We start from the raw sequence: 26,433 nt of genomic DNA, 5'->3' as shown, positions 1-26,433 counted from the left end.
TGGGATAAGATCGGGACTGTACACGTCAGAAATCCTCGCTGCTGACACAGCAAAACAAGCACCAGAAAAGACCTTTTTTAATGTGAAAGCAACCTGCTTGTTGTTGTGATGCTGTTAATTAGAATGATCTTCCTGGGTACCACTGGAGCGATAGCTGGAGTTACAGCCTTTTTCATGAGAAACAGGATCTTTCTTTTGTTGATGTGATTGATTTCCCCTCAGTAGTTCCTCTAACAAGTACAGCTTACATCCCCCTCGATGGCTATACAGCAATTGCTCATGACCACAATATCATTTTTAAGGAGCTGACAAAGTTAACCCTAACCAATACTTTAAGCGCAGCACAGAAACCAGGACCAGAAGACATAGCTGGAAATTGGAGATACTTAGGGAAGGAGACACTTCTTCACACAGAGTGGGGAGGGTATGAAAAGGACTGCCTAGCCATGTGAATCATTGAAATCCTTTAAAACCCAACTTGACAAAGTTTTGAGATCAATCGGCTACTTGGAACTGGACGAGCTCTGATGGGCAAAATGCCCTCCTCTTGTCGATAAACTGTCTTCTATTATTAATACGAAGAAGACCTTCATGCGCGATGACAGAAAGACAATAAGCCTACAGATATCTCCAGGCTCTGTTACTCTCCGAAGCCCAGCAGGGGTTTGTAACAGAATTCATTCAGAATTACAATAGTGTTGAATATAAAACTCACAACTGACCACAAGGGGATCCAGGCCTACAAGGCACAGTCTCACAAACAGGGTATGCAAGTGTAACTGGAGTGTTTAAGTACTGTGCACTGCACTAGAAAATGTGTAGGTTGAGTAGCGCCATCTGGTGGACAATCCTGTTTCATTCCAATATCAAACTGGAGCTGCAGTCTACAACCCAATCAGCAACCAGACATTACACAAGAGTCAGAGATCACCTGCATGTATCAATCACGGGTTCTGTACAACTATTTGGAATGAATTCACCTCCTCCACCTGACAGTATAATAAGACACAGAACCTTCATGTAGTCGGAAATAAAACTCCCCTATCGCATCCTTCAGAGGTGACTTGCACCATCAGCGCCGCTTGGAGAGATGGAGTTCTGACAAACACACATGAAACTTCAGTCCCGTTCTGATCGTCTAGCCATTACAATACAAGACGCTAGCAAAACAATGTGATGTTCTACAACTTCACTTCCATCAGTACACAGCTAACAGAAGACGGACAAACAAACCAGCCTCATTAAAGAAACATTGCATTTTATTGGAAATTTATGTACAGGTGTTTTCTTCAAAAACACAAATTTACAAAGCAAAATACAGGTATTCCGAATAAACCCCAAATGAGGTATGTGGGTATAGCAATTTGTGAACCGTAAAACTTGTGGGTTGTTTGAAGTCGAGATGTTTACTGGAAGAGGAGTACAGGGATAGGGTTAGTGGTGTGCCATTGACTATAGGGTCCTTGTACTCTGCAGGGATGGCAGTAAAGCTTACACTGCATAGCAGTTTGAGCCACTCCAGGTTTGATGTCTAAGCTCAAACTGCAATGTAGTGGGTATCTGACATTCATCTCTGCCCAGGCAGAGCTGCCCGAATACTCTCGCTGAGGTCCTCACCAGAAGATGAACGCTAGGCTACCTAGACCCCCTCTTCAGGATTTCTTCTCCACAATCTCTGGCTCGGACAGCTTCCGAGTGGCAAGCTCCTGCACCAAATCCTCCACAAAGCCTTTAAACAGCGGCTCAGGGTCCTGGGAGACAGATTGAGACAGAGGGATGAGGATAGAACCATTAATCACAGTTAGCCGTTATCTTTCATATGGCACCCTCTGGTGGTGAGACTCAAAACTACCACACTGTCCTGGCTTCTTGCCAATACATTTCCATGCCCAGCTTCGCCAGTGTTCCCGTTAACTGATAATTACCCGGCAAAGATAGCTTCAAAAGCTAGTTGACAGGCAGAGACTGAAGCTGGCCATCAGTCTGACTGGCAGCAAAAGGTTTGTGACGGACAGCTAGAAAAACTGACTGTCACCAACAACAGCGAATGAGTGTGCCTCTAGTGCGCCTCTAGTCTCCGCCCTTTAAAAGGCACAACCAATCGAATGAGTGAATGATTTGGCAATTCCTGTCATAGTGCATGCTTATTAACAAAGCAAGTCGCCGATAGGCTGATTCAATCCACGCCCCCTCCTTTCGTTCGACTGGCCGATTCTGATCCTTGTGTCTTCGTTGAAAGCATAAGTGCAGTTTATTTTTGTATTTCTCTAGATCCGACAGTCTGGTCTTATGTAAGTTTGCACAGCCTCCATACCTTCTTCTCCAGCAGCCTCTGCTTCTCCACAGCTTCTTCCAGACTGAGTCCTACCCACTCCGCCTCCTCCACCGGCATCACAAACTCCTGGGAACAGCAAACGGGAAACTGCAGTTACAACGGTAATGGAGACTGAAGACATCAGCCATTACTGAAATGTAAATGGATTTCTACATCATGGTCCCAACCAGGGTTTCCCCTGGGTTCTAAATTTTTGTAGTCCTAGTGACTAATACTTTCTAAAAACAACATTAGTCACTCCAGATATTCAGTAGTCACTACTGGCGCACAGCTCAAGTCTTCAAGGGTGTTATGAATCCTGTTTTTTTATGTTATACCTTAAATCACTGTATTGACCAAAACAATTATTTAATTAAACCATTTTAATAATGCTCTACAGTTTAAATAAATTGTTAATTTACAGCTGTAAAGTTTTAGAACATTAACACTCAAGAACCAGATTTATTTGCCCTGAAAAGCTACATACAGACACAGAATGCATTATGAATTACTTATACCATGTATGTCTTTTTACAATAAAAAGAAAAAAAAAACAGTGTTAGAATATTATATACAACCCATGGAAACAGAGTTTTGCAATAAGGCTGAAACTTTGCTGCTTGTTTTCTTTTTCTGTTATCTGACGCATGTGAGCTTAGTTTGTTCTTTTTTTTTCTGCTGTTCCGAATCCAAGTCTTCATCTTATACAACGTGTTGTTCTGCTTGTTCTATTTCACTCTTGCTGAAAAAACGAGTGGATTTTCTTCTGCGACATTTTACAGTATTGGCTAACAGTTTTGTTTTTTAAATCGCACGCAGGTTTACCGCAATCATGTATTTATATTGATGATAAAGTTATAGAAAAGAAGGCAAAGAAAAGTTCACTATCCACGCATCTCTACAGCTGACCTCAATACGAAAACATATTACTGGCATTTTTAAATTATTGGTGACTAAAACGTACAGTACTGATGCTAATTAAAAAATAATAATAAAACGCTTACCTAGTATCAGTGTGATGGATGTCCCTGCTTGTTACCACACAAATCACTGATGATGGCAGGGAAATTAGAGAGCGCTTCAGTCGCAAGACATTTTTGGCGTTTTTAATCTTGATGGTATTTCGTCTTGATCGCCCTTTGCTAGTAATGTACTGGTATTGAGCAAACAATCCACATTTTTTCACTGGATTGAAAGCTAAAAACTCTTACTACGCTCACACCAGACGTAACGGCATGTCAAAGTAGACCGCATAACAATACCGCGGTTTCTGACTGGCCATAAATTCTGTATTTTGAAATGAACCAATAGTACTTAAGTTACAATAAACTTTAATCGAGTCACTGAAACAAATAAATATCGACTTGCAGGCATGAACGCACACAGGAAATAAAATGAGTTAAAGACTAGGCTTTTAGTTTTTTAAATCCCAGACAGACTGCAGTAACCGCCCAACTGTTTATATTACATTTAAACAACAGGGCTTATTTAAAATGTACATATTTACTATGTCAATTAGTCGTGTGTGCACTGAACGCTCTGTCACAGCACATCAGTCTGGTGTTAGCGACTAAACGTTGATTGACATTTTTCATTCTTGGCCACCAGGTAAATATTTTGGACAGTTTTCAAAACAATTGTTGCTTTATTTTTACAACACACGTTGGTGTTGTTGATAATATGATAAACGCGTATATCTGCTTCAGGTTAAACGATGGCCCGTGTTACACAGAACACTACAAATAAAATGTCAAATATACACTATGTATTTCGTTGGTTTTGTGGATTTGCTATATTTTTTACTTATTTTAATACTGCACATAATTATATAGTTTAGAAAATGCTACTTACCAAAACCATGCTGCACGTGAACTGTATTACATAATAATTTCCTTTATTCCGATTCCAGTGGTGTTTTCTCAATGCAAGATGAATGCAAGATGTATGTATTTTAGCATTTTTGGTCATAGAAAAAGCTTTTGTTTTTTTTTTAGTTAATGATGCGTTTTCGGTTCACAAATCTTCTGCACACAGTATTTTTAAGCACAACTATAATAACCTATATTTCAGCAGTCACTGCCGAAGCTTGTTACTTATTCTTCCAGAAGTAATGGTCGGGTGTAACAGGGATACGAGGTTATATTTGCGCCGGGCTATGTTGTTAACAAGCCTGATGTTGTCGTCCAAGCTTTACTATGAAACTGCCTGTAACCAGGGAGGGTGTGTGAGCGCATTCTACTGGACTGGAGAATAAAACACAGGAGTTTAATTATGAAAGCGCAAGTGTAAACAAACAAGTAAAAAAGATTAGCCTGTCGTCAGACATGTCATGGTAATACAAAATGCATTCATTTACTGCGTATAGGTATTGATTGCGTCTGGTCAGGGAAGGGGGACTGTGGCGGAGTGTCCCGCCCCTATTTATTATTATTTGTATTTTTGTTTGCGGCGCGGGTAAAAGCGCCGCGTCTTTTGTTATTATATTTAAAAACCCCGTGAGGATGCATGGCTGATCAGCTACTGATTATTTACCTAGCTGACAGTCATGCATCCTTACCAAACGCGTGCAGACTCTGGCCGGGGGATAATAAGATAATTACCAACTAGTTAAATCCCTCGGCCAGAGTATATAAACCAGCAGCACTCTGCACTCGGGGTTGAGAGTGTAGAGGAGAGTACGGGAGAGCGGAGAGAGAAAAAGCAACATTAACAAAACAATTGCTAAGACGTGCTGGATTTCCCAGCACATCACTTACTTGTTTGTTTGTTCATTCGTTTGGCCCTTGTGCCCTTTTGTTTTGTGTTGTGTTAATTTGTTTAATATTTTGTTTATTAAATACGCTGAGTGCACTAACACTCAGCTTCAACCGCCCATCCACTGTTTGGTTTGAGTTACTTCCTGGTCCGTGACGTCATCCACATCACCACTGCGAGCCAGACTGTCACAGGGACACACGGGCGCGTTAAGAGAATTTCAGCGGGACATTTTTTATTTCAGCGGGGCATTGGCGCAATGGTGCGAACACTGCGGATGCAAAGGTTTGAGCAGAACTCTCTGTAATTGTGAAAGCGCAGCAGCAGAAGCTGTCAGGTTGCAAAGAATAATGTGAGGCTGAAAGCTACAGCAGCACCGAGCACAGCCTCATAAAGCGGTCTGGGTTACCATGGTAACTGACACGCAACATGAAACTGAGGCGCTGATTGGCTGACTGCATTTACATCATCTACCACGGGATGAGAACGTTGCAGAGTCAATGATTCGATGAGGCCGAGGCGCTGATCTGATCAGCAGCAGTGACTCTATGGTTTAGTGATCCCTTCTTTTGAAGAACGAGACGTTGTGTGACTTTAACAAAAGGGATTTTTTTTTATAGTACAAACAGAAACGATCGTCACTAGTGACGATTCCACTTTTTTTTTGTCGTCACTTTCAAAAAACATTCGCAAATTACGAGAGTGACGAGCGACAGCGAAACCCCTGGTCCCAACATCCTACTAAACATTTTTATCATACATCTTATGAACTAAAGGAGGCCACTCAACCCAGTAGCTGATGGATTTCAGAACTAAGGTCGGGTCTAAAGGATCTCAATAATTCAGCATCAATAGCATGGCTAGGTAACTCATTCCATACAGTCGCCACTCTGTGTAGCGTCTCCTACCCTCCGTAGTAAAACCACCAATACCCTGACAATTACACTAGACTTTCCAAGGGTATCCCTGTTTCTGAGACAAGCAGACAAGTTGAATTGTGTGAGACAGTGTATATACACACAGCTGACTGCATGCACCATGGGTGAACAGAGCCCAGATTCTGTCCTATAAGCAATTCTATTGGTGTGGTTCTGTAGCGGGTTACGTCTTACAGTGTGGGTGCATGAAGTTGTGGGATTGGCATTAAACAGGTATTTGCACCTCAGTGCACAGATGCAGTCTGACAGCTGGAATAAAGCCATTTTTCTTACCTTGTATTTGTTAAATACAGTCTCTCTCTTTGCTGGGTTTTCAGGGTACAGCTCAGTGTCTTTACGAGCTAGTCGTAACAACATGGCCCGTTTCAAATCCATCCCCAGCTTGGAGTTCAGGTCTTCCTGTGGAGTCTGGGAAACAAACAAGGGAAAAGATGCAGAGACAAATTTCCTTTAACACATTACTGAAATGCGGTGTCGAAGCAAAGACTGCCGTCACAAAGAAACAGCCATATCCCTGATGTAATTTCTATTCTATGAATAAAGTGGGTTTGGGACTAATCAAAAAAAAAAAAAAAAAAATCTAAAAGGGTAATGCAAGTACCCGGCTCGTGCTTTTTCTGTAAATTTGAATCAGCCTTTTTAGACTGCAGGCTGAGGTGTGTGGAAAAAATTGGATGCCAAAATCATAAAGTAGGAACCAACATCAAAGCACCCCATTTCAGGAGGATCTTTATTCATGGACAAAATGTTCACAATTGGTTTCAAAACAACAAACACAGAATTTCACGAATAAAAAAAAAAAAAAATGTCTATGTTATTGTTATAAAGAATGCGTGCTGGAGACGATCAGGAGTAGGGAATCAAGGGACGGAACAACAGCAGGAGCCTCAGCTACTTTATATCCAGCTGGCCCATCAGGTAAATGAAGAGTGTCGGGTTTCTAAACTTTCGTGTGGAAGCTTACCCGGAGGATGTAGAAGTCAAGCCCATAAGCTGCATCGACGAGGTCCAGAGTGCGTGCCGTCACTGTGATTTTGAACTTGTGGTCGAGAATCTCACTGTACAGCTCCCTGTTAAACAACTGGGGCTTCCACACCTTCTTTAGACGGTTAGAAAGCTGTCCAACAAAGCACACAATATAATGTAACATCTCTTAACGCCCCCTGCGTCTTTAGTCTAATATACAATGAGTGAGAAATAGCAGAGAGAATGCTGCTGTATTGTGGAGACCCCCCTGTCCCAGTCGATTCTCTCACCTTGTCGTTATTGGCGTACCTGTATCCCACTATCCAGCCCTCGCCACCCCACATGCCGCTCTGAGACTCTGGGGGGTAGTAGGCTGGGATGGGAACGTCCTGCACCCGCTCGCGATGCCCTGTTTTGGGGTTCACATGAGAGTTGACCCCCAGGGGTTTCCAATGCACTGCGGCGGGCGGGCGACTCTCCTGCAGGGAGCGCAGGTAGTGCCCTGGGAGCCGGGTGTAGATTCTTTGCTTCATCTTCAGAGCTTCCCAGACCCGCGGAGGGAACTTGTGGAGAGGCATCTGCAAGGAATACTGGAACTCCAACCACAAACTGGAGCATTAAATCATTATGCAGCACCACACAAGGAATCATTCTGCATGATAGCTCCCATCAAAACCCTTTTCACCAGTTCCAAACTAACATCCTGGTACCAGCATTTATAGGAACTGGTTTGCACAGCACTAGATTGACCTTCTGTTGGCTCAGCATCACATAGGAGGTATAAGCAAAAAGACTGTACCGTTAAGGGTGTTCATTTACACTTAAATGCCTGGATTTTGTAATAAATCAGTTAAGCTACCATCACTTTTGGAAAATTACTGTAATATGTATTTGTGCATTGTATACGGAAAGACTGTGAAGAAATATTGAATAGGAAATAAATTGCCCTATACTACACAAAATGTAAACACTAAATATTTTTGCCAATGGTTAAATGTTTTGGCAAAATTCTAAATATTTAACACTTGGCTAATGTCTAATCTTTTCATAATTAGTTTGCCCCTTTTTTTTACAATGATATATTTTTACACGTGCATTATAGTTTTCCTATATCATGGCAAATGATTCGAATTTATTCTCAGCTGTTTATTTTGTTTGATTTCCAGGAAAGCAAAATCTCTTCACTAACAAACGTTTCTCATTTTAGAGAAAGCCTCGTGTATACAGTATGGTTCACACAAACCGTTTTGAACAAAACAGGCAAATTAGACGCCCATTGCATTGCTGTTTGAACCATTACAGGTCTATAGCATAATTTGCCACTTCATAAGTGTAGGCATGCCTACGTAACTCATAATAATTTGTTATTGTTTTAAATTTTCATTCTTATATCCCACCACTAAACTACAAAGTGTTCTGTAATTTACTGCGGAAAGCCTAGACTGCAATAGCAAAGTGTATTTTAACCAGACAGGTATTTTTTTTAATTTTGGAAATGACTGTGTACAATAGCTAATCATAATATGGCCAATACAACATCAGTTACTATGCAGCAAAGCTGTTAACAGATATATTTACAGTCCATTTCAGTTGGCAAAGCTTCTGAAACGCAAAAAACGATGATTTAAAAAACATAGCTGAAAAAGGTTAATAATTGAGATGTATTTAACCTTTATTGTAAAGAAATCGTCTCCCTCACAGTTACAGATTCAAAAGAGCTCCGATACTTGCAATGTAATAATGCACAAATAAATTAGAACACTCACCACAAACCTAAAACCTAAAACTCTCGGTCAGACGTTTCTAGTCCGGACACACGTTTCTTCTCCAAGGGCAAGAAATCTACTTCCTATAGACGGTCCCGCCCACCGAGTGAAACGATTGGGTTAACGCTAGTGTTCATTTTCCAAGCGCTTATTGGAGATTTTAATTAGCAGTCAAAAACATGGTTTGTTTACCATTAATAACCAAGGTTTTTTGTACATACGTTTTTTTTTTTGCCTTATACTTAAAAACTGACAACAATAAAAAAAATGTGACATTTCAAAATCTAACTTGAAATACTGTATGGCTTCTGGTAGACTTTTTACGATATCATTTTGTAGTTTCTTTGATTACATGATGTTAAATAAAAGATCTAAATGAAGTTCATATATTTTTAATTTTTTAATTGTTTTAATTATGTCTCAATCCTAAAATTCTAGGTGATGCAAAATAATGTGAAACATGTTTTTGTGCTTGTGTCTCTAAGAAGCTCTTAACTTCCTGAGCTGTTTATTTCAGCTGGCTTGAAACATGGAGAATGAACTGCTCCCTCCCTCACCCCCCTAAGAGAAAGGGTGCTCCCTCCACTCCAGGGCAGGTTTGAGGCATGGAGACTGAACTGCTCCCCAATGCATAAGACAAAGGGTGCCTCCTCCAGTCCTCTGGCTTGCTAGCAATATGGAGAAGCTGGCATTGCCACTGTGAGTAAATAGAGAAGACTGAAAAACCTGAACCTTACATGAAAACACAGATGCACACAAGAAAACAATAAAAAATGGCATTAGTGGGAGGCAAATCCGCAATTCAGAGGTACGTATTCTCAATGAACAGCTCTCTGGGTTGCTCTACAAGACCTAAGACTTTTCCAGGAAGTGGTCCTGCTTGCGTCTTCTCCTTCCATCACTGGCAACACAGCTTTTTGACGCACTCCTTCCCACTGGCCAGCTGGCACAGACTCTGCATTTGCTCTGTTTGTGGCAGTCGGGGGGAGAATTCGGGCTGCACAGTGGAGCTGTGGACTCCCACACTGCCGAAAAGCTCTTTGATTTCCACAGCCAGGTCTGGGAAGCAGTGAAGCAGTGGATGTGGACCGACGCCACGGTGTAGGATTCAGACAGCTGCCACACATGCAGCTTGTGGATCGCCAGCACCCCAGGCACCTTTAAGATCCGCTCTGCCAAGCTCTCCAGGCGGATATGGGCTGGAACCCCCTGCAGAAGGAGGATACCGTACCTTTTGAGGTAGGCTGAGGCAGTGGATAACAAGATCACCACGGTTACCAGGGAGAACGCTGGGTCCAGGTACAGATAAAGGTGGCAGTGCCCGCTGTAAAGGCAATCGTGGCTCATCAGATGTGCCAGTCCGTTCGCCAGTACCAGTAAAGGTCCCAGGATGCATTTCACCTTAACCACTCCATTGGCTAAAGACCTTTCATCAGTGCACTGCTCAAGAGGTTTGTCTACTTGATTTAGTTTTACCTAAGAGTCACAAAGTTATGGATGAAAGCAATTTACTCCAAATCTTCAATACCAAATATCTTTTAGAAAGTAAACATGCACCCAATAATGATGCCAACCATATTTCAGGGTCTCAAACTCGTTTTACAATTGCAATTGGGCCAGTGTCAGGAAAGTTACTTTTAAAAAATAATCTATTACAGTCACAAGCTACTTTAACAAAAAACATATTACTTTGAAAAAAGGTTATCAGATTCTCTTGAAACCTCAAAGCCAGGTAACAGATTTTGGTGCAGATTTTGGTGCATAAAATAGTAAGGGAAATGTAAATAAAGCAATTAAAATGACAGGCAATGTGGTTACTGTTACCTCCCAGCAATGCGGTATTGTCTAAATAACATGTGCTAGAATTAGTTATGTGTTATTTCAATACATCACTTATTATGTATGTTGTCCAAACATCTGGTAACCTTTCTTGAAATAGCAAGTAAATGAAAATGAGATTATTTTAGCTGCTTTGAACTGGTGAAAATGCTTATCATAATAATAATAATAATAATAATAATAATAATAATAATAATAATAATAATAATAATATGTACAGGGTCAAATATATAAATGTATAAAAAATACAAAGAAAAATCTTCTCACTTTTTCATATCCCTCTTTAGAAAGTAAAATAAAAGTAATTTGCAACACTGGATTATAAAAGAGATAAATGCACATTCAACCCTTTACAAAATTAAATATCATACAAATGAATGAATAAATGAATGAATGAATGAATGAATGAACAAATTATGAGTTAATTCCTCACCAGTTTGTTTTTACCTTCAATATGTCGAGTATTTAAATTCTCTGCTGCAATCCCCAGTTGAATTATATAATTTTCTCCATGCTATCTCTCTCTCTCTCTCTCTCTCTCTCTCTCTCTCTCTCCAGTGTATTTAGTGAAACTAATTGTTATCATGCGAGATGTAGAATGCTCCAGTTTATCCCACTCTGAAAATTATTTTATAAACTTAAGATGACCTTCTTTGGCATTTATTTCTGTGGTGTCAGAGATATTTCCTTTAAATTTAATCCACCCACATCCATTCCAGAGAAGTTTGACATCCTGCCTGCTTAATCCCAAATGAAACAATTAATACGTGTATCATATTGCAGTCTCTGAGCCATACTGACCATGTGTATTAACACTATTCATATCAATATTTTTAATGTTTTTCCCATTCCAGCATGAAATAAATGTTGAATTTGATTTACGACCGACACGGGGGTCCTTAACTGGTAGATAATGGCCTGCGTGGCTGGCTGGCACAGTGCCTGAAAGGTTTTGTGTGTTGCAGTATATCCTCCAGATTTTTTTTTTAACAGTAAAGAGCTTGAAAAGTCATTTTATTTTACACTTCCCCTCAGAGCTTGCCTGGAGAATTCTAAATTCCAGTGGTCTCCTCCTTTCACTGAATGTTCCATGTGACCTTTCAACTTCGCAAGACCCACTTACTCTGCATAGACAGAGAGAGCAGATGTGGCTGTGCTAGAGATAATAGGTCACACTGTCACATGGTTTTGAGGGCAGCTGTTCGGTCCTGGCACTTAGGATTCACCGAACAAAGCTCAAAGCCAGGTAAAGGCAGATTTAGAGAATAATTACAATACGTTAGTATTGAAGCAAACCTGACGCCTTGAGACCTGGAGGCAGTGGGGGTCAATGGGATTTGGGACTGGGGGTGCTCCAGAGTAATGGATTGATGTAAAGATCTGTACACAGCTACTGCTAGCTTTTAGTTGTTCAGTGTTTTACTTACAATTGGGCAGAAAATTGGCGATTCATTTAATGTAATGTTAACAATTATAAAATACTGCAAGCTGGTGACAAAAATGTAAGATTCAAATACCTCAGCAACCAGGCTAACGAAAGGTTAGGTTACGCAGTAAAGTATAAGGCCACCTCTCAACTAACACTTTTTTACAGTCCAGATTTAAGGCCACTCTTGTTCAGGATTATAAATGGATGCGTTGTGTGTGTCTCTTAATAATAGACTCATGTAATTTCTCATGTAGTTTAAACTGTGCAAAAATATATCTATTATAGTAAGAGACACACAACATACTAACTTTCAATAGAACATAACAAAATAACATTATATACCAATGGATTACTTTTAGATACATTCTCTTTGTTTTGTTTTTTTAAATGTGAGAGCTATGCTGTTCTATACACAAGGTAAGATGTGGAATTTTAACAGATCCTTCTTAGTGAATAGTTGATTTCTCATAACTGGGATGCAACATGATGCTTCTAATTTGCAGATTTGATTTCTATAAAAACACATTTCCAGCACTCTATACAATAGCTAGAATGCCAGTTTGTAGTGTGGTGGTCTGCTTGGGTGCTCCAGTATTTTCTATTTGACCCTGCAAAGAATCAGGACTGTAAAAAAATAAAAATAAAATTGCAATTTGCAGTAGGGCCTTAGTGCTATCAACCCCATAATGTGAGTTTATATAAAGTATACCCACATTGCATTTTGTATGGTCTATTTTCTCTTATAAGAAGGAGGTGCAGATGGTATTGTATTTTTTGTTTAAAAGGCAGCCATCAGCAATAGAGTTAGTAAACAATAATTACTTTAAATCCATATTGAAATATGCCAGATTATGATCAGCTTCCGTCATGGGCACAAATTTGCCCACAGGTACAGCGTTCAGGACCACCTAAAACAGATTATGAAATCGTTGCAGTGTCTTGGTTTACATGAAGTTTTGAAAATACGGATTGGTCCCTATAGTTTAAATCCACGCAAATAGCTTACTTTAAAAAATAAAAAAATAAAAAATTATTTCAGTGTCAACAGATTCCAAAGCTGTAGCGTTCGCGAGACGTGTTGCGCTTTAGAGATGATTAAGGACTGAACATTGTACAACTTTTCTGTAACAAAATGTCTGTACAAAGCAATACTTTGTTATCAATTATACCGCTAAGACGCAATCCTGGTAGTTGCTTCTTTGACCTAATAAGAAGTAACCATACACATCTGAATATAATTGTACATATAAGTTGAATTTAAAAATAAAAAATACTCTGCCAGGCAAGAAATACAAAATATTTTGTCGACATACTGTTATCATAATTTCTAATCATAATCTAATTTTACCACGTGCCTATGCGCGAATATAATCACATAAACTGTGCACAAAAACAAACAAAGAATATGAAGAAAAAAATGCCCACCCCCATTCTGCAGGGTATGCGCTTATATTCGAGATAATACGGTAAACATTACGCCATTACGCTTCCATCCCACAATGCACTTCTCCACACAGGATTTTCTATGGCAGCAGGAAATAGATTGGTGTAAACATACAGTACACTTGCAGTATTTTATTTAAAACGCTAAATATATTTTGCATTAAATGTATGTTTAAGGTTTTTACAATTACAAACGGACGATTGTAGAAGTAGACATTTTGCTGCATCAGCTGTTAGTTGCGTCTTAGTTTTAGTTGTATTATTATATTTGTTTACGTCAAAACAACTTTGAGCAAACCATTTTTTTCCTCTCAAAATGGCAGAATTAAAGAAAGATAGCGGACAGATGTCGAATACTCAACTTATACAGCAGGTTTGTAAAGAAATAAAACACGCGTATGTTATTTCAATGGTAGTTCAGCCGTACAAATCATGAATACGATGTATAGTCATTTCCGTGTCGGTTTCCACTTATTTTTCAATAATAATCTACTGAGACTATGATTAAGCAACAGTAGTTTGTTTAGGGGCGGTGTCGATTCTGCTGGGTGTAAAAATCTTAAAATGGTAAATTTCAAGTCTACACAATACAAAACAGTCAAATATGTTTCCAGCGTTTAGCTAAAATGCAAATCCGTTTAGATTAGACTTTTTTTTTTTTTTTTTAGCATAGTGATAGATGATCTTGAAGTTAAATCTAGCTCTGTAGTTAGGAATCTTGTTGTGGTCTTTGACCCTAGCCTTACTTTCGAGTCATATATCTGCAGTGTCACCAAGGTATCCTTTTTTCACCTTTGTAATAATATTGCCCGTCTGCGCCCAATGCTGTCTGTGTCTGATGCAGAAAGGCTAGTTCATGCCTTTGTTTCTTCCCGGCTCGATTATTGCAACGCATTGTTTGCAGGTGTCTCCAAGTCTGCTATTAGCAGGCTACAATATATTCAGGACTACGCTGCTCGCCCATATTACACCGGTTCTTGCTTTTTTGCACTGGTTGCCGGTTGAGAGCATGTTTGATTTTAAAATACTGTTGTTAACCTATAAGGCGCTGAGCGGCTTAGCTCCATGTTACATTGCTGAATTGCTTACACATTACACACCCGTACGTAATCCACGTTCTTCATCCTCGAGTTTATTGGCAATACCCAAAACTAAGCTTCGCTACGTGGGCAATAGTGCTTTTTGCACACTTTTACGATCAGGCATTTTTATCATGCTTTGTCTGTGGTCAAATGAGGTGAAATGTCAGTGTTGTTGACCTTCATTTGAGACCAGTTCTGAAGAGGGCACAGACCCACAATTCATAAATACAAACATTCTTGCAAACATGGATTGAGAATGCAATTTTCAATGTATAATACTAAATTTGGCCACACGATGGCGGCATATGGTTACGTTTATACAGTACATGTTCATGTTTCTTACTCGAAACTGGTGATTGGTGATTCATTGTAACTCCTGCAAAAGAATTTTGCACAGTAGTGTATGTATGCATTTTTATATAAGTCCCTTTTTCAGCTTGTAGCGTACTGGTATAATTCACAATATGCACTAAATTGATGTGCAATTCTGCCATTTTCCTTCGATTAGGATTCCACGCACATTTGCAAGGGTAACTGGCATTAACTGAGCACTGCATTGTGAACACGGCCCTCTCATGGGCTGGCTCTCCTTGTTGTTGAGCAGCTAGCCATGCTGAACTGGCTGAAGTCTGACAGTGTGGAGAGTAAAGAGATACTGGCTGCAGTTACAGGAGTCCAGCTGGCCCAGGAACTGCTCCAGAGACTGACTGGGCAGGACAAAGTGGACGCCTACAAGGTAAAGGAGCACGGCGAGATCACGCTGTCATTGGCTTTTCATTTAATTTCATTATCAATAGGAGTGCAGTTTCTGTAAAGCAGAGTTAAGCCACCTTGGCACTCAGTGGGCATTGTGGAAGTGGCCCTGGAGAGAGTCCAATGTAGACTAAAAGGAATGAGCTGTGAAGACAACTGAAAAAAACTGAATTTGTTTAGCCTGGAACCAAGAAGAATCAGGGGGACACGATTGAAGTCTTTAAAATCTTAAAAGACGTTGACAATGCTAACTCTAACCAATGCTTTAAAGGCAGCACAGAAACCAGGACCAGAGAACACAGTTGGGAAGAGAGTGGAAGTAGAGTTAGGACAGATATTGCACACGTCTGCATTGGAGATGGAATGGATGACAGTCAGGGTGTGAATCACTGGGTTCCTTTAATACCTAACTTGACAAAGCAGTACATTATTTTTATGCTCTTATGTCTCTGTCTGTGTCACATTTTTACAGGTATATTGAGAACACAAGAAGTTATTCCACATATTGTAAATAAGTAATTTTAGATGCTCAACACATTTTTTTTCTGTTAATAGAGGGAATGCATCCATGCCGTTGCTGCCTATGTGAAGAACAACCCAAGAGCATCACAAGGTGAAATTAACAAAGAAGTGGAAAAGCAAGTTCTCCTATTTGCTGCTAGAGTGCAGGCATTAGAATCGGCTCCTCTGTTCTAACTCCAGTGGAATGCATGGTAGATCCCCCCCCCCCCCCCCCTCGGGACTTCATTCCTCAGGGAATAAGAGAGCAGACATTGCTGTTGGTTAAATGTCTAGCCTTACCAGATCTTCAAAACAGGCTGCAGCTGTACTGAAGGTGCCTTTTCAGCTTAATTACGTTTGTCTCTTACTTGTTAAATATACTGTATGTGCAGTGTACTTCTGTGTGTGTCAAAATAGGTGTGGACACCCTTGCAGATTAAATGTCTGCATTCCATGGCTGTAGCTGGTAAAAATGAATAAAACATGTATAAACTCACCTCTTCATAAATGTTTGATCTGTCTAATGAAACCAAACTGTACAACTCAGTTGCATTCCATTTCAATATTATACAGGGAGAGGGAGAGAGGGGTTCATTGAAGTCTTTAAAAATCTTAGAAGGAGTTGACAAAGTTAACCAAAGTGCAGCACAGAAACCAGGACCAGAGGACACAGATGGAAATTAAGTGGAGAGAGACTTGTTTACACAGAGTGGTGAGGGGATGGAAGGGGCTGCCTAGTCATGTTGTTGAGGCAGAATCGCTGGGATCCTTTGAGACCCAGCTTGACAAACTTTTGAGATCACTCAGCTACTAGGAACCGGACAAACATTAATGGACCACATGGCCTCTCGGACAAGACAAGTAGCCAGCCTCCTGGGTCAGTGTTTGCAATTCCATTCCAGTCCCATTTTTGTATTGATAGAACAAAGAAATGCAATCACAATAGCGACTACTGGATTTTCACAAAAACTCATACCTGTGCCGTCTCACAGATTACAAAAACAAAATCCTTGTAAACCAAGGAATAAAAAGCTATGTATTTTCAACTGAAAATCAAAAAACGAATGGATAAACCAAACAAATGAGAGACAGTGGAAATTAGGAAACCCTTTATTTCAACCGAGATTATACAAGAAACCCAGAAATGCAGTAAAACACACAGTTCTGTTTCTAGATTCATAACAAAGCAGGTACTGGTCCAGTAAAAGCCACTTCTAATAAACAGAACACAAATATATTAAACTTTCTCTTAAATCTAATTATTAATCCAAGTGCTGGGACTGAAGGAGGAATCCACATGTACTCTGAAAGTCTGAGATGGTCTGCTGGTACCCAAAAACAGTAGCAGAAGTTCAGGGTACAACAGTGTCAATGTCAAATAAAGGCAAATACTAATTAACACACATTTTGTGTTTCAGGGGCGTGTCACCCACAGTTTGATTAAAAAGCAGAATGTAGGCAAAACTATTAAATCAAGCAGACTTGTTTCTGCTGTTGCCTTCAACACTGTATGCTGCTGAAGAAACCAGCTGAAACACTTCAGTACAAGTTATACATTGCATTTTGAATTGGGTTTGGGATTATAAAGAATAAAGAAATAGAGAATTGTATCAAAAGAAAACTTATTTTGAACCACTTTCGATTCTTGCTGTTTAATGTCACTGTTCACAATAATTAGACCGAGGTGGCAAAATCAATCAGAATGAATGAGATCATATATAAAAGTGACTAACCTTCTTTAACTGTGATGAACTTGATTTAAACTAGGTAGACACATGTACAAATGTAAAAAAGATTACTTTCAGGCTGTGTCACAGAATCTGTGCTCCAGAAACACATACGATTTTGAGCTTCTGAATCTATTCTGTATGCAGAGATAATACATTAGAAAAAAATGCAGGATGTGTGCAATATTAAACAGCAGTTTTTAAAAGCAAGTCTATTACTGCTTTTAGGTACCAGACAGACACAGGATACTGAACAGAGCTCGGATACAATAACACACAAGAAAAAGTCTGCAAAGAAAAATAATCCTAACAATACAGAGAGACAATTAACAGTTCAACAAAATTGGATATCGGGGTCTATTTAATGGACCTAATCTGTGATCTGAACACCACCCCTGAGCAAGGTTATGAAAACCAGGAGTTTGCATGTACATTTCTGTTTGAGAGGGGTCTAAAAAGTGACAACTACAGATGTATTTAGACCAGTCATCGTTTAGATCAATTAAACAGTGCCCATAGTGTTTAACACAATACTACACATCGTTCTGATTCGTTTTAATAGCCCCACCTCCCCATCTCCAGACTTGATTTACATGCAGCAAACTCCCTGAAAATCTTATTGCACTTAATTTTTAAAAAAAAAAAGAAGAAATCTATAATAGATCAATATATTTGTTTCTCTCTACACAAAAACAAAAGGCTGTCAATCTAATTATTCAGGTTCAGCAAGAATTAAAGTTACGATTTAGTGCCAAAAAATCTTTGAAATACATTTAAATTTCACAGCAGGCCACCTTTTGCAAAGTCATCTCTAGTCTGTCAGTCTTCGGATTATCCCGACACTACGGAATTGCAGATTTTAACTAGTTAATTAACAGATACTCTAGTTAATACTAAAAATACTCAACATTGGTCATTTTAGAAATAGTTAGACACTGTAAATTCAATGACACATGTTTACACTGCAAGACTTCAATCATTGTTGTCATTGAAGACATGTCCAGTTTGTCTCTAATGTGCAGTTTTGAAAGATGCAAGATGTTAGAACAAAAATGTACTTCCATAAAAAAAACAAAAAAAAAAAACACGATACCTGGCAACTATTTTTACGTTATGTACAGCTCTGGCCAAAAGTTTTGCATCACCTAGAATTTTAGGATTGAGACAATTAACAAAATAAAATAAAACTGTATGAACATCATGTAATCAAAGAAAACTACAAAACGATATTGCAAAAGTCTACTGGGAGCCATAATAGCAGTACAGTATTTGATAGATTAGATTTTTGAAATGTCACATTTCTGTTAATTATATGGAAAACTACGGAGCGGTATGTAATTCAATATGTTCACATAACATTATTCAGCAGGTTTCATTCGACTTTATGAAGCAAAATGAGTTACATTTTATAGGGCGATACAAAACTTTTGTCCATAGCTGTAGTCTGTTGCACTTGTCACCTGTTGTCCGAAATGCACCCCTTCCAACAACCAATCACCTGCTTCCCCTAATGACAGACATGCTTTTACAACAGATGACATACTCTGGAGCTGAAGTGACCTAGGAGGTGCAAGAGTAACAGACTACCTGAACTAAAGCATGGAAACAGAGAGCTTTCTCAGTATGGTACCAGATTGCATTTTAATGAAAATACATGCGTGTTGTAACAGGTGCTTCTTTCAAAACTCCACATGCAAATGTGCACTGCAGGTAAAACCTGAGGAATTATTTCATTAACTAGAATCTCTTAACTCTGTAGCTACTACACATCACAGGCACAGTTTGGGCTTTCCAAGCGATTTCTATTTGACAGATCTCCCAGAACAGTCAAGAGTGTGTGGGCACAGAATCGCAGGAGATTCTTTCGCACGTGGCCGAGACCACTGGTTTAGTGTGTGTTGGGAACAAATAGTAGTGCATGTTGTGATTGATGGTCAATATTGTGATGGTCAACTGTCCATTCAGCAGGAACTGGGCACAATGTACCATACTTCCCCCTTCTATTCAACAACCATCAGATGCAACTGGCTTTCTACTGCAAGATGTGCAGAAAACACATTGGGTTTCCATAGTGAGCAGATTGTCGAGGTCCTACATTTATTATGGAGTCAAATACATGAACACATTCCTCTTATTGGGACCATGAAGAGATCTTTCACGCTTTATCAATTGCTTTATCATTTATTTTATCATTTCTTTTTATTTCTAAAATGAATATGGAGAGGGACTACAATTTGCCCATAGAGGAAATTATAGGCAAGTGTGGCTAAAACTACTCCCCTTTAAGATATTATTATTATTTACCATAACTGTCAAGCCATAATCTTTCTCTCAAAGCGAAATCTCATTTTTCTGCACGCCTCTAAACAGACCTCGCTGGAGTCGAACCAGCGACCCAGATTTCAAAGCTTGTATGCATGAAAGCCACCTTGCATCCTTCATTTCTGCCATACATTCTTTTTTTTCCCTTCCCTGACTCACCACCCCCAGTTGAGCTAGTTTAAAAGAAAACTTACAAAGAAATGGTATTTTTTTTGGTTAGAAAATAACCGATGAACTGAAACCCTGATCATCTCCAAACTCCCCCCCCCCCCCCCCCTAACTCTTTTAAAGCATCTAGTTTGCAGGATTGATGAGAATCCATTATTGCGAGGTTTTGAAAAGCATTCTATGAAGGCAATGTTTTAGCCCACAAATATCTACATATATACAACTGAATTTACTGAACCTGCTCTCCTCCAGAGTTTGTGAATCAATCACGTCATCCTAACTAAGGGTCCTAAGCATAGGCACCTTTTAGAACATGTTTATCTGGATATGTACCATATCTTTCGTCCCTCCCTTTGACTGAACTGTTCCACTCTCCAGTTTTCACAACTGTTTTTTATCTGGGTTGTATTTCAGTATTTAATGCCTAAAAGCTGCACAGCACTAAAACTTCAATAGTCCAACATTCAGATAATTTACAAGTTAAAGCATTACTACTTACAGTGCTTACATCTGGTGCAAAACTAACATTACACACAACTGCACGCCTGTTGTTTTCTACGTACTGTAGGTCAACCATTACTCAGTAATGGAACAGCAAATAAAGCAAGGCTGAGAGACAACCCTAACTAAAGAAACCTGTTCTAAAACCAATCGCTCGCTGATGAATCACTTCACACCAATGCTGAGCCCTGCAAAAATAACTTAAAAAAAAGTTCTAGTATAAAACAGTCATAATGGCATTGCTGTGGCATGTTCCTCTGCAATAATGGAACTCCCTCATGCAAATAATGGAACTCCTTCATGCAAATAATGGAACTCCTTCATGCAAATAATGTCGTCAATCTCCAATCTTGAGCTTTACTGACTTCCATAAGGAGTTCCATTACTATCACATAACATGCCACAGCAATGCCATTATCCCTTAATTTATACCCGATCCACACTGCTTCAATAATGTGTGATTAACACACATTGAAACCACCTGACTATGACATCATATTCATGATTTCAACACATGATTATGGTGCATAACTTGGGTAGCGTGGAAAGGGTATGGTCAAAGATGAAAAACATTTGAGGTCTATTGCCACATTCTTGTTTTCCCCCCCATGTGTACTGAATCCAGTGTAGACTCACCTGTGCAATTTTGCTAAATTTTCTCTATTTTGTAATGCCAGCTTTATCTTTTCTAAGGTACTGTATTTCCTAATGCTAAACAACATGAAGACTGAAGGCATTTAAGATGGCGCTTAAAATAAAAAAAATAAAAAAAAATAAAATAAAAAAAATAGAAGCAGTCACCAGTATGATGCTTAGCACTGCGACATACCGTACATTGTACAAGATGATGCTGTGTAAATACGAAGCTCACAAAATGGATGCAAAGTAGGAAACATGAGCTTACACACTGCAGGACTTGATATACAGTGAAAAAAACAAGAATTTGGCAATGGACACATTTCTGCAAATGGTGGTTACTATTATTATTAATTATGAATTTGTCATTTAGCAGACGCTTTTATCCAAAGAGACTTACAGAGACTAGGGGGGATGGTGGACTATGCATCACAACTGCTGCTGCAGAGTCACTTACATTAGGTTTTACATGGCAGTTAGGTGACTTGCTCAGGGTCACACGTAGTGAGTCAGTAGCTGAGCTGGGATTTGAACCAGGAACCTCCAGGTCTCAAGTCCTTTTCTTTAACCACTGGACCACCAAGCCTCCATTATAGTCCAAACTTCCACAGTACATGTTTAGTTTTTGGCTGTCCCTTGTCTTACAGACCCTCATTTTCTACAGTTCCAGTTGAAGCAATTGAAGTGCGGGAGTATACATTTGCCCTACATGGACAGAAAAACGTTGTCTTGTTGACATTCTCCATTTCTGGTTAAAAATGCTCATCAAATAATCAAACAGACGTTCCTGCACAACACGGTGCAAACCATCCGAAAGAAACTTAAAAAAAAGAGAAACATACAAATTCAATAGCAGGCCTTTGGACTACATCTTTTAGCTGGAGGAACTTTGGAAAAAAATCAAGAAAAGGAGATTGAAAGAGTTTTTCAGTCCCTCCCTCCCACCACCTCTATTTCCCCTGAAAAACATCTTGTTAATAAACTCTGGATTAAATCTATATACTCAATGGACAGAAAGCTATAAAATAAATAAGAAAATATCTTTGATCTCTGAAACAGCCAAGTGGGTCTGTTGGTTGAAGGCAGCGCTTGTCTGTGTGAGCCAGGGGAGTGGGTCCCATTTACAATGGAAGACTGCAACAAGAATAGAGAACACCATGCCATTGTTTTAGGACAAAGAAAAGCTGGGCATCAGGATATGTGATGCAGCTATTCCAAGCTTCCAAAAGTAGTGACTGGTGATGCCGATACAGAAAGTGAAAAAATCCCTCCTAAGTATTCTTCAAGACCAAAGACGAAACTCCCCAATGCACTTGAAGTACTCCAAACTCTGGAGGAGGGGGAGCAAGTTTTCACATGAGCAGTTTTGTGGTGAGTTAAGCAGGAATACATACATCTGTCCACACAGAATCCTGTTTCTTTTGTTCGCCTTCTGCAAGAACACTGTTACCCAGGAGCACCTTCCTTGCAGCAGATGGAATGTAGGGGGATTTCTTTAGATTTTATTGATTTCTTTATTTTGTTAAAGTAGAATGGGGTGACTTTTTTTTTCTTTTTTTTTTGCACTTCAGTTTTTCTTGAGGACGAATTAAACAAAAGTTAAAAAAAAAAAAGAAAAAGCAGCCAAGCAGGCGAGTTCCAGGGACGGCCTGCAGTTGTCAATCCGCCGAGTTAAGGACCCCTGTGAAAAGGAGAAAGAACACAATATGGGATCCCCATGATAACTGTGTTACAGTAATACAGGCTGACCCCCTTGTATCAACACTACAGCTCTGTGCCCACTGCACAATGCTGTCACTCTCAGCTGCAGGATTGTAACGATTCACTGTGTATCGATGAATCATGATGCTTTCTTTAAATGACGGATCATATTGCAATAGAGATCTGTATTGCCTGTGTTGTGATACAAGACCAAAAGCACAACAAAGCTCTTGTAGTTCACCAAATGGTCCCTGAATGAAGTATACATTTGTTTTGTAGTTGGTATGAATACATACTCTCTAACTTAATGTTTGTCCATTCACAAAACAGTCCATCGTTAAATGATTTGATCTTATTCTGCATCATCCACAGAGACTCTCTCTTACAGAAACTAGGAGTGAACTATGCATCACAACTGCTGCTGCAGAGTCACGTGTAATAGGACCTCGGACACAGCGAGTCAGTGGCTGAGCTTGGACTGAACTGGGAACCTCCTGGTGAAAAGTCCCTTTCTCTGACCACTGTACCACCAAGCCTCCGGGTTTGACTGTATACAGAAAAGAAAAGGCTGTCTGTTTACCGTGGCCGTGTCAAAGTGCTTCTCTCCCAGTCTCCAGGCTCGCTTCCAGCAGCAGCTCCTTCAACTCCTTCTCATCCGAACAGTTCAGCTCTGCACCCAATGACAAACACACAGCTAAGGCAGTGCCAGCATCAAACGTCAGTCAGTGGGCCAAATTTCAGGTGATGTCATGCTGTACATCACATTGGCCTGGAATCATCAGATACATCAACAGTAAAGTCCATGTCTATTGTATACTGTATTGTCTATACACAACAGTGGGGAAAATATGAGGAGTGGGACAAGTGATGGATAGTGCGAAGTGAAACTGAAAAATTATAATATTATGACAGCTACAATGGGCTTACTGCCTGGCCACTGAAATATAAAAAAACAGGTGCACTTTGCAACACCCAAAACTTAGTATATATAGAGTTGTTCAATTCAATGGCAGAAGCATATTCATTTTGTTGTGCATCTCTGACTTATTTTTAATGAATATTTATTGGTCACGGCACACAGCTTCATGTTACATGATAGATTCTTATTGGTATCCAGTGACTGTACATACCATCCTCAGCAGGGTAGCTCACCCCTTTGGCCTCAGGAGTCCCGGAGGATTCAGGCAGGATTTGGGCGAACTCTGCTTTGAGTCCGTTGGGCAAGGTGCCCCCAGCAGCCGCAGCACACAGCCCCCCCTCCCTGACCTCTGCTTTGGAGGGGGTATGTGGCAGAGGGCTGTCAGTAACACCAGGGGCAGGCTTATCCGATCCAGAGTCCTTTAGTGGACCTGCCTCCGCGGCCAGGCTGGCCTGCCCGTCTTCTTTCCCTGGGATTGGAGTCGCCGGCTGGCTTGGCAAAGGCGTGGTCTGTGCTTTCCCCACCGCCTGCAGAGGCTGCTCGGGGGGGCTTTCCACACGGGTCACTACGAAGATTTTACGGCCCCGGCCTGGGCTGGAGACAGAAATGTGTCTCTCGTTGCTGTGGGTGGGGGAGCCGAGGGTGGCAGTGGAGTCAGACAGGGTGATCTCTGGCACGGGTTTATCTTCTAAACGAGAGGGAGGTGCAGCGTCTCCAGAACCACTAGGGGACTCCACCCCCACAGCTGCTTTGGGTTCAGGGTGGCAGGGGGGGGGAGGAGGAGGAGGAGCCACCTTCTCCACAGCGACGGGAGCCTGTGCGGGCCCCTCCACTTCATCATCATCAGTATCTGAGTCGGATTCCTGCTCCGGGTTGTTGGAAGTTGCTGCTCCTTCTCTGTTCTCCTCCTGTTCTTTGTGTGCTGGTGGTTCGCCGGCTCCTCCTTCGCCGGTACCCCCTCCCTCCCCCTGCCCGCTCTCCTCGGCTGCCACTTCTTCCTCAGTCTGTGGCAGTGCCATGGTGATCTCGGGCATGGAGGCAGATTGGTGCATCTTCTGCTCTGTCTCCTCCGTCTCTTTGGCCAGGATAAAGTTGCGTTTGCAGCCGTTTTGGATTTCCGAGAGCAGGGCTCGCTGGGTCTCGAGGAAACTTTTCACCTGCAATAAAAATAAAAAAAAAACCAATAAAAAACAGTTAATATCAATCAAATTATCATAGCGTCATATAACATCACATAACTGTAACAAAATGTTTCAGTATGTCTATCAATAGCTTCATGTTCCTTCTTGTGTTAAAGAGGATCATTTGATGCGGTAGGTACAGCAGTTTAGCCATATTGATAACTAAACTCTCAAATCACAAAAATAATGAAATCCTAAAAGAAATGAAGACTTTGGTTTGCAATTACGAAAGTGAATACATTCTGAGGTTTCTTTTACCCTGACGTGGATTAATAAACTATATGATTTAGATCTTGTATTTAACCTCATGTAAATCAAATAAACTACAAAATTAGAGTACAGCATTTCACCTTAGATTTCGAAAGGTCACATTTTTCAATTTGTCAGTTTTTCATTAAGTATATACAAAGCGATATGTTAATGTAACATTATTCAGCAGGTTTCATTCAACTTCATGAAGGAAAATTAGTTCATTCTATATGGTGATGCAAATCTTTAGGCTACAGCTGTACACTACAGCTAGCTGTCCTGACTCACAGTCTCTCTCTTGGGCTCCCGGTCCAGGTCCAGTCTCAGCAGGGATGTGTTGACCTTCAGGGCGAGGGAGAGAGCCATGAGGCCGCCGGTTTTGATCTCATTCTCACGGAGGTCCAGTCGCAGTAGACGTGGGCTCTCAGCAATGAACTCTGCCACCGCTACTGACCCTGGAAGAGAGCCACACACACACACAGATCACAACACTATTACAGCAGCACTGGTGCTAGGGGTCTCATTGATTGAGCCAAGAACAAAGAAGAAATAGGGGTACTTGACTGAAAATTTCAAAAGGAGTTCACACACGCTAACCAATACTTTAAACGCAGCACAGAAATAAGGGCCAGAGGTCACTGTTGGAAACGAAGTGGAAGAATAGGAGATATTCTTCACACAGAGATGGGCGAGTGTACGGAATGGGTTATATAGCTATGACGTTGATGCTGAATCACTGGGATCCTTTAAGAACCGACTTGACAAAGTTTTGAGATCAATGAGCTATAGGGACCAAGGGAGTATTGATGGGCTGATCGGTCTCCTGTAGTTCATACATTTTCTTATATTCTGAGACCTGATTTTCTACCCTGCTACTGACTCACAACAAGGTGTAGATGGCAAGCGAAGAATAAAACGACTATAGCTCTTTACTACATATGATAAGATAATAAGAAACTAAGTCAGACAAACGTTTCTGCTAGTGCCTTCTTCAGCGTGCTGGTTCCTTTAATGGATAGGAATGCAGCATGTGAGATATCGTATCGGTTTCTTTTTGCCATGAGCAGATCTTGCGATGCCCTTAGGAAATCATCAATAACTTCAGAACGCTCAGTCAGAATTCTGTATCTGTAAACTAAGTCAAGTAGACAAATGCATCTGTGAACATATGGAGAATTCACTCTAGATGTGCAAAAATAAAACTCATCTTGAGCTACTACTCATCTTAAGACATTTGATACATC

General features: G+C 40.3%; 2 protein-coding genes across 7 annotated transcripts in view; both read right to left on the bottom strand.

Moving 5' to 3' along the window:
• Nucleotides 1–1,237: 1,237 nt before the first annotated feature.
• On the bottom strand, nt 1,238–8,816 carry LOC117414963 (large ribosomal subunit protein bL28m-like). Of its 5 annotated transcripts, none has more exons than XM_034024833.3 (6): nt 8,739–8,816; nt 7,263–7,568; nt 6,971–7,123; nt 6,280–6,414; nt 2,315–2,401; nt 1,238–1,751 (listed from the first exon to the last, which is right to left on the bottom strand). In XM_034024833.3, the coding sequence occupies exons 2-6, from the start codon at nt 7,548–7,550 to the stop codon at nt 1,653–1,655; spliced, it is 762 nt and encodes a 253-aa protein (XP_033880724.2). In that variant the 5' UTR covers nt 7,551–7,568; nt 8,739–8,816; the 3' UTR covers nt 1,238–1,652. The 5 variants fall into 5 exon arrangements, with proteins under 5 accessions (XP_033880724.2, XP_033880722.2, XP_033880723.2 ...); XM_034024831.3 differs by having other exon boundaries at nt 7,263–7,581; nt 8,739–8,815; XM_034024832.3 differs by having other exon boundaries at nt 7,263–7,562; nt 8,739–8,811.
• Nucleotides 8,817–16,879: 8,063 nt separating this feature from the next.
• The window catches only part of LOC117416060 (protein phosphatase 1 regulatory subunit 37-like), a 46,272-nt gene continuing 36,718 nt past the window's right edge, over nt 16,880–26,433 (bottom strand). For both annotated transcript variants that reach the window (XM_034027094.3, XM_034027093.3), the window contains exons 11-14: nt 25,478–25,644; nt 23,971–24,916; nt 23,421–23,510; nt 16,880–22,820 (exon numbers count right to left, since the gene is read on the bottom strand). In XM_034027094.3, coding sequence (XP_033882985.3) covers nt 23,431–23,510; nt 23,971–24,916; nt 25,478–25,644 — 1,193 coding nt within the window. In that variant the 3' untranslated portion in view covers nt 16,880–22,820; nt 23,421–23,430. The remainder of the gene's footprint in view (nt 22,821–23,420; nt 23,511–23,970; nt 24,917–25,477; nt 25,645–26,433) is intronic.

This window comes from Acipenser ruthenus, chromosome 7 (genome assembly GCF_902713425.1).
Source record: "Acipenser ruthenus chromosome 7, fAciRut3.2 maternal haplotype, whole genome shotgun sequence".
Classification (NCBI taxonomy): Eukaryota; Metazoa; Chordata; class Actinopteri; order Acipenseriformes; family Acipenseridae; genus Acipenser; species Acipenser ruthenus.
Note: the sequence above shows the minus strand (reverse complement) of the source record. Positions and strands in the feature narration are given on the sequence as shown.

Bases quoted from the DNA above. Each gene is read 5' to 3' on its own strand.
- LOC117414963 (XM_034024830.3), bottom strand. From the start codon at position 7,623: ATGATTCCTTGTGTGGTGCTGCATAATGATTTAATGCTCCAGTTTGTG. The intron at 7,124-7,281 runs GTACGCCAATAA...TTTGTTGGACAG, and splicing joins GGCTGGATAGTGGGATACAG to CTTTCTAACCGTCTAAAGAA. The intron at 2,402-6,279 runs GTAAGAAAAATG...TGCTGTTCCCAG, and splicing joins CTGTATTTAACAAATACAAG to GAGTTTGTGATGCCGGTGGA.